This window comes from Carassius auratus, chromosome 28 (assembly GCF_003368295.1).
Source record: "Carassius auratus strain Wakin chromosome 28, ASM336829v1, whole genome shotgun sequence".
NCBI lineage: Eukaryota > Metazoa > Chordata > Actinopteri > Cypriniformes > Cyprinidae > Carassius > Carassius auratus.
Window position 1 is genome coordinate 23,071,815 of NC_039270.1, and position 8,889 is coordinate 23,080,703.

Below are 8,889 nucleotides of genomic sequence, written 5' to 3' on the forward strand. Positions count from 1 at the left end.
GTCTGAATATATAAAACGAATTTCTGAATATATAGAATGGAAGTATGAATATATAAAACGAATTTCTGAGTATATAGAATGAAAGTCTGAATATATAAAATGAAAGTCTGAATATATAAAACGAATTTCTGAATATATAGAATGGAAGTATGAATATATAAAACGAATTTCTGAATATATGGAATGAAAGTCTGAATATATAGAATGAAAGTCTGAATATATAAAACGAATGTCTGAGTATATAGAATGAAAGTCTGAATATATAGAATGACAGTCTGAATATATAAAACGAATTTCTGAATATATAGAATGAAAGTCTGAATATATAAAACGAATGTCTGAAAATCTGATGTTATCAGCGCCATCTTGTGTTATTCATCTACTATTTTACACATTTTGAGCAATGAGCGAGTCCGCACGAAATTTAGTAGCAGCAATTTTAAGTAACGATCATCTAATTAACACCCTGGCGAATGCGTGTACGGGCCAAAATACTGGCAACCGTACTCAACATCGTTCTACTGATGAAGAAATGTATTCGCTATTTCACCGCGGAAGAGCGAATGCGGTGAACTTCACAGCCCAGGACGTTCCTGCTCATCAAGCAAACATTACAGAAAGAAACATGCCTTCTACCTCACAGGGACCACCCACAGCTATCTACAATCTTCGCCCGTTCACTCGAAAGGGCCCTAGACATAAGAGGTAAGAACAAAATTAATTGGAAGTGATAAGAGTTTTTGTCATAGCAAAATTCAGAAATATCGGTGAAATGTGTTAAGTATGATTTCAGATGTAGACAACTGTACATCTTTAAATGTAATATACATTAATGAGGCTTAAGTAGTTAAACTTTGGAATTAGTAGTCTTTGGGTGTTTCACTGCTGTAGTAATGACATATGGTTGTGCACAAATGTTGTCTATAAACTAGAGAGAGAGAAAAATAATTCTTAATATCAACTACAGTTTACAATAAATTCATTTAACACAGCTTCCAATTTATAAACAGAAAAGATAACTTAATATAAAGTACATACATATTTAATTGAATTGAATATGTTGATTTTCTTTAATGTTAAGGTTTCAGGCACTAGGCAGTTTACGTCCGGTGGCTCAGTCTTTCACCAAAGAAGTTATTCTCCTGCCAGACCATACATCTACACATGTGCCAAGGCGTGCCAAGAAAGCTTGGCTTTTTGAAAATGGTCATATAAAATCTGCCTTAGAATTTGGCTGTGACTGGGACGCCGACAAAGTTATGCAGACTATAACATCAGCCTTCCAGCCAGTTGTGGAGGGATGCAGGTAAACGTTAGCTGTGTTTAATCACATTTATTACTTATTTTATATTTTTGCAGTAATACTAGTAATATAATGTGCTTTGATAAATATCCCTTGTTGTGATATGTAACAAAATTAACAAAATATTGGATTTTGTCAATACATTATGGTTGTAAATATCTAATTCTTTTAAATTTATATTAACTGACCAACTGATAAACTGAGAGTATAAAAATTTGAATGTGTAGACAAATGGTGTATTGTAACCATACCTTTCCATGTACTGTTGTATGGTTTTCTAGCTTCAAAATAAGTTTCATATACAGTGTGCTTTTTATTTCGTCAGATTACAAATCTTGATGTCGTGCCACAACAAATTAGTGGAGCCATCCCTGACTTCCAAACAGACTTTAGGTGGAGACCTTCTGAAAAAACTTTTTCATCAGAAGTCCATTTATGTCAGGCCTGACAAGGTCATTTTAAGTGAAGAGAAAGAATCTGTAAGTAGTGCAGAAGATTTATTTATTTATTTTAAATTACAGTATTGTCAAAATTCTTAGGCACCCTAGTATTTTCAGCCTCCAAAAATTGCTATAAGCCACTTATTAATATATTTTGCTGTGGTGTGTATATAGGAAATATCAATTCATATTTCAAAACATTTCTTTTGACATTAAGTGTAATAATCAAATTAGACTTTTGTTTGCACAAGGACAACAGTTGGTCTGCACCACACAGAGATCTGAACTCACCATCATCAAGTGCATCTGTGATTACATGAATGAACTGAGACAGACTAAATCCAGAAGAACTGTGACAACACCTCGAAGATGCTTGAAGAAACTCACCTGCAAAACTACTTGCAAGTGTACCAAGGACTAAAGCTGTTGAAACACAAACTTGAATATGATTTAGTTAATAGTAGTTAATTGTTAAATTACATTTTTTCATTATTTTTGCAAGCATCCAAAATTTACAGCTTTTTTGTTAGATCTTTCTTCAAGCATATTTGAGATGTTGCCATAGTTCTTCTGGATTTAGTCTTCTGGTTTCTTCTTTTTCTCCAATCGCACATGGACTTGGTGATGTGAGATCACATCTCTTTGTGGTGCACCGGATGTTGTTAGACTCCTTGTGCATACATAATTCAATTCAATTCAATTCAAGTTTATTTGTATAGTGCTTTTTACAATCCAAATCGTTACAAAGCAACGTTACAGAAAATTATGTTTCTACAACATTTAGTAGTAGCTTATAAGTGGTGACTCTCAGTTTGTGCACGTATGAGAGGATTTGTAGAAAAAATTACATAGACGTAGTCAGACAGATGATGAACATTATTAATATTATTAATAATTAAAGCTGCGGTAGGGAACTTTTGATGCTCTAGCGGCTAATAAACAGAACTGCTTGCGTCTTGCGGAAGAACATCGTAGCCGGAACTACTTCTCTCTGTTTATGTCTATGAAGAATCACAAAGGTACTGGGTTACTCCGCCGCGGTATCCCTGAAGCAATCTAAAATAGAATATAAACACTTATTATAGGTGTACCCTAGTGTTTCAGGACAAGCTAAAAACACGGTTTGGAAAATGGATTCATGGTGTACTCGCTTATTATATAAATTTTTCTACATTTTGAACACAAACAAAGTTACGGACCGCAGCTCTGATTGGTTGTTTCTTACCGGGAGCGGATGACTTTCTGCAAATGGCAATAGGACACTGGGAGGAGCCAAAGTTACTTGATTTTTTTTCACAGATTATCTGTCTCATATACTACTGTCAGGACATAATGACAGGTTTAACAAATATGTAAAAAATATATTTTTACAAAAGTTCCCTACTGCAGCTTTAATAATTATTATATGATGCAGTCACACTTGTAGCAATATTTGTTAGTTATGTTGTTGATTCAGGGTTAGCATCATCTGAGGTCCTCTGAGGGTCAGCATCATCTCTTCTCAGGTGTTCTGGATCCAGACTGGAGCTTGTGTAAATCCTAGTTACCATGGGATGTAAATCCTGTGGCAAAACATAGAAACAAATAGAGACATCATTAGCATAGCTTCTGTTCCAACAAAGTAAAATTAATTATTTTAACCTAAGCTAAAGAATAAAAATGTGCATTTGATCAGATGCAACTACACTCACAATTAAAGATACATTATTCGAATACTTGGCGAAAGAGATGCGTTTTTAATCTAGATTTAAACAGAGAGAGTGTGTCTGAACCCCGAACATTATCAGGAAGGCTATTCCAGAGTTTGGGAGCCAAATGTGAAAAAGCTCTGCCTCCTTTAGTGGACTTTGTTATCCTAGGAACGACCAAAAGTCCAGCGTTTTGTGACCTTAGGGTGCGTGGTAGAAGGCTAGTTAGGTACGCAGGAGCTAAACCATTTAGGGCCTTGTAGGTAAGTAATGATCATTTGTAACTGATATGGAACTTAATAGGTAGCCAGGGCAGAGACTGTAAAATTGGGGTAATATGATCATATTTTCTTGACCTGGTAAGGACTCTAGCTGCTGCATTTTGGACTACATGTAGCTTGTTTATTGACAAAGGAGGACAACCACCTAGAAGTGCATTACAATAGTCCAGTCTAGAGGTCATAAATGCATGAACTAGATTTTCTGCATCAGAAACACATGCTTTACACATGTTTCGTAGCTTGGCAATGTTTCTAAGATGGAAGAATGCTGTTTTTGTAACATGGGAAATATGATTTTCAAAAGACAAGTTGCTGTCTAATATAACACCAAGAGACATAAATTACAATGGATTATTACAATTAATGTCAAAAGAAACGTAAACAATACTTCCTATATAAAAATATGTGAAAATACTATATTTGACTTTTGCACAGTACTGTATATAACAGGGGACAATGGCAAAACTGTATTTTACTTTGGTACTAGTATGTTGTGACAATTAAAACAAATGTTTGCTTTGTTGTTAGCATAGTGTATTGGTTAGCATACATTTACTAAAATTATTATTATAAATGTATTTATTTGCTTCAATTGACAGTCATGTTCTGATGAAGACAGTAGCAACACAAACAAGAATGATTTCAAAGAAACATTGGATCCTGACAAATGTGGTAAATACTTTTTCATTTTTATTTTAAATCTACTACATAATGCAATGTTGAAGATATAAATGTGTTCTGTTGCTAACACTCTCATATAAGTGAAATCCTAATAAAAAATTAACCCAACTATTTTTCCTTGTTTTTACAGTCATTGGTAGTGTGCCTGATATTTCCAAAGAAGTTGTTTCAGCCATCTCCACTGTTGAAGTCCAGTGTCTCTCCAGTAATACCCCTTCCATCTCTGGTGGAGATGAAGTTATTTGGTGTATTGACACTAAAGATATTTGCACCAATGCACCACCCATCTCAGCTGACAACCTCACCATGTCTTCTGTTGCTGCTGCCATTACTATTGATGAGACTCCTACCTTGTCTAGTGGAACATCTGTCATCTCTAGTGGCTACACCAACATCTTTTCGATTGGTCCCACTATCAGTGGCACTGGACACACACCATGCTTCTCTGCTAGCAACACCTCTGAGGCATCCCATAGTCCCACCCAAACCAATGCACCCAGCACAACCTACAGGTACATGTTCTTTTTATACAGGATTGTCATGGTCAGGGTTTAACGTCAGTAGGCCTTGTTTACAATAACAATTAGTATTCTAACAATTTTGTGTTAGAATAGTCACTCAGCAGTAGACAATGTTATTATTACATCTAGGATGTTATTTGTCCTGTAGTAATGCAGCTATTTCTGTTAACATCATATATGTACTTAAACATTGTTCATTATAAAATATTGATATATTAATTTTTTTAGTACATACCTTGACCTATTTGAGGAAGAATACCTCTCTGATGACGCTGATCTCCAGGAAGCCATATCAAGGTCCTTAGAGTCCAGCACAAATGAGAGGTCAGTAGAAGATGTTATGTAGAAATGTTTAATTCTAATGTAACATAGCAATAGCTTAATTTTCTAGACTCGTAGCAATAAACAGGCTACCACCTAAATGGTTCAGAAATATATTTATGTGTGCACAATGTTGTTTTTTTCTTTATCTCATATCAAATCTTTTCTGTGGTTATTGTTTCAGCAATATTTATAATATTGTTTTCATTTAATTGTTGTTTAAATCATGGTGTAAAAGTGTATAAAATATATAAAATAAAAATATATAATTTTTGTATGTTTCATATAATGGGCGAGTTACCATTGTCATTTTTGTATTATTTTATTGTTTATTATTGTTTCAGTGATTCAAGGATGACTTTAGAGAGAATAATGGAGCAGATTGGTTCGAGAGTAAATAATGACAGCATTGTACGGTTCAATATCATAAGAAGAAATGTGTGGGATGGAACATCCAGAGCAATGGGCAGATCCAATTTTTCACCCGAGAAGAAGGTGGATGTTAAGTTTACTGATGACTATGGAACATCTGAGGGTTAGGAAAATTTAATATAGTTTAATGGCTGTAAAATAGCAGAAATACAAGAGATAGAAGAGGAAAGCATGTACAAAAAAAAGTTTTTGAGTTGCTAACAAAGTGTGCCTACAGTATAAGAAAATTTTATGATTGACCTCAACTTCCATTTTATAGTGCACCAGTACAGGTGGACATAATAATTCATTGTGGAACCTCATCTAATTAAAAATGAAAAATACTAGTGCTACATGTTTCAAATCACATAAACTACACATTACAGCGTGTTTCCTTTTTAATAGGTTCAGAGATGGCTTAACGTCTCTGGGTGTCCTAGATGCTCTCCAAAACTATCCTGTTCAGTCAAAGTGCCTTTTTGTGAAGGCTGAAAAGGCCTTAACCGCAAATGATGTGGAGAATCTCTTCCAAATCATTCATTCTGAAAGAGGGAGTAATGCATTTCAAGCAGAGTGCCGGACCCTGGCTTTCTGGCAAGACTATCTTCAGGATGCTGAAAGTAAGTTTAGTATTTCATACAGGTTTCAACGCAATCCGTTATTTTCAAAATTGTTTTTGGCTCCATCATAGTGGTGCATGACAATGGTGGGAAAAATATATATTTATATTGCAATGTTTGAATTGGTGTTTATGTACTATAAATTCATTAATATAACATTTAAAGCTAATTTTGCCAAAAGTATTGGGTCATCCCCTTTCAATGAACAGGTATGACTTCTTTAGTAATATCCATGAGTGCAAATCTTAATATTAAAGTATAAAATGATATTGTAGGAAATTTTGTGCTTCTAATTTTATAGCAACAGTTTGGACAGGACCCTTTCTATTCTAACATGGCAATGCTTGTGTATAAGGCAAGGTTAAAAAAACACCACTGGTGTTTGGTGATGAGTTTTTGGCTCAAGGTCCACATTTAAAGTCACACCAGAGATGTTCAGCTGGGATTTGGAGTTAGCTTTATGCAGACCAGTCAAGTTCTTCCACACTGACTCAATCAATCATTTCTTTTTGAACCTTGCCTTATACACAGAGGCTTGGAGAAAGATTATTTGCTACAGTCTTCACCAACTCCTATCTTTTATTCTGCTAAATGGCTCTTTATACTCACCAGACTGTTGTTAGTGTTGCATGTGACATTATGAGCAACCCTTTCAAATATAACTACTCTTATAACAATTTTGCATTACTCCAGTGGTATCATTTAACATAGACATGTGGTACTTTTTTTTGTTGTTTTACAGTTGAAAACAATGTCTCTCTGGAGGATGTTCTTGTTTTCTTCACTGGATGTGACAGCATTCCAGCACTGGGTTTCTCTCCAAAGCCAAGACTTGAGTTCATTACCTGTTCCCGATTTCCAGTGGCCAATACTTGTGAAAATATTCTACGCATACCAGTTCATGCAGTGTACACTGCTTTCAGATCTGACATGGATTTTGCAATACGCAATTCACCAGGATTTGGAAGAGCGTGAGAGGTAATATTTTCAAGGCATGTAGAGCTTGAGTTATGTTAGATTGTTTATGCTATTGCTGTTATTTCACTATGTTATTCATTGATACCAAAATTCTGTATTTACTGTAACAACAAATGAAAAAACAATAAAAGAAATTGAAGTTCTTCACTACATTTTAAGATGTATTTCAAGCTATATGTTCCAGTCTTCTAACCTGAACAGCCATGTTCCCCGGTTTCATTGTTATGACAGAATTGTTATTTCTTTATAGGCTGTGTATGGCTTTCTTTTAAATAAATGTTTTTCTGTTCTTACTTTTTGTGCACTGGCTTATATTTTTTTGTGTGTCTACAGTGGTGAGACTTGTGCATCCAAGACCTTTTAATGTAACATTTATTCTCATTTTATATAATATACTGTAGTTACAAAATTACACTACACAAAACTACATAAAATGAATGTATTTAATAACTTAAAATACAGGTTTCACTTTGAACAACAGGGTTATGTTACAACGTTTACAAGGATGCATCATATAATATACACTATTTATATGGTAATAATGTTCAATGGTTCATTGTGAAAGAAAAGTGTATTTTGTTTTTAAATCATAATTTTACATGCTAATGCCTTTTTCTGTCACCACAATAACTTCAATGTGATAAACATTACCAAAATTACTTCGCAGACTAAGTATTTATTTCAAGCAAGTTACATGCTGCGAAAAAAAGTTCTATTCCATGATTTCCATCGTCAGTCAAGGGATTTACTGTGATTAACTCAGGATGACACCGGCGATGATCATAAGGTCTTTGCACATGCGCAATATTGAGTGGTCCTTGATTTTCAGGAAGTTGGAGCATTCCAGCTGTCCAAAGTTGCAGTGGGGAGTGGCTTTCCATTGTCCTTAAACTATGGTGGTTCCACTGGCTTATAAACTCATCAACAGATCTGTTTATTCTTGGAAGGTAAACATGATGAAGGGCCGTAATGTGAAGTGGGTTGTTGCTATCTAAAATGCCAACATTTTCCATGAAAAGGAAAAGATCTTTAAAATAAGCTGACACCACCCTGTTAAGTTCTGCCCACAATCTTTCGATGCGTTGATTATGAACACTACAACCAACCATAAAGCTTCCTCTGTTTGCCCCTCGATTCTCAATCATAAACCTTGCAACATCAATATTCTCACTACCTGCATCACCCCTGACATGTTGTGGGAGTCCAAACAGATCCACTGCATTTTGGAAAAGTTGCAAGGCAGTTGATGCTCTGTTGTCCGTGCAACATCTCAGGTAGGTAATACAGCGGCTATAGCCATCAACTCCACCGTGAAACACGAATCCCCATGGATTTAACTTGTGGTTTGTGTCAATATGCCTGAAATAAGGATTATTTATATTATTATAAACCACATTGGATCAAAGTGTAACTTTTTTGTCTTTTTCTTGCCAAAAAGCTTTTGTGAAAAATAAATAAATAACACATTCTCAATAATGTTTTTCCTCCTTCCTGTTTATACATTTACTTTTTTTTTATGTATCGGTATCTCACATTTTCTAAATTTTCTAAACTAAAATACTGTTTCTTACTGTATAACTATTAAGTAATTATTGAAGTAACAGCTGATCAGTAACTAATGTATTCTGTCATACCTCTTGCAGAA

At 34.6% G+C, this 8,889-nt stretch overlaps 1 protein-coding gene across 1 annotated transcript; it reads left to right on the forward strand.

The window, feature by feature from the left end:
- The first annotated feature begins 330 nt into the window (after nt 1–330).
- LOC113047400 (uncharacterized) lies at nt 331–7,315 on the forward strand. The gene is made up of 10 exons (XM_026208751.1): nt 331–705; nt 1,082–1,306; nt 1,629–1,782; nt 4,312–4,384; nt 4,524–4,905; nt 5,143–5,238; nt 5,580–5,770; nt 5,927–5,939; nt 6,052–6,266; nt 7,009–7,315. Exons 1-10 carry the CDS (start codon nt 404–406, stop codon nt 7,239–7,241), a joined length of 1,884 nt encoding a protein of 627 aa, XP_026064536.1. The 5' UTR covers nt 331–403; the 3' UTR covers nt 7,242–7,315.
- The last annotated feature ends 1,574 nt before the right edge of the window (nt 7,316–8,889 follow it).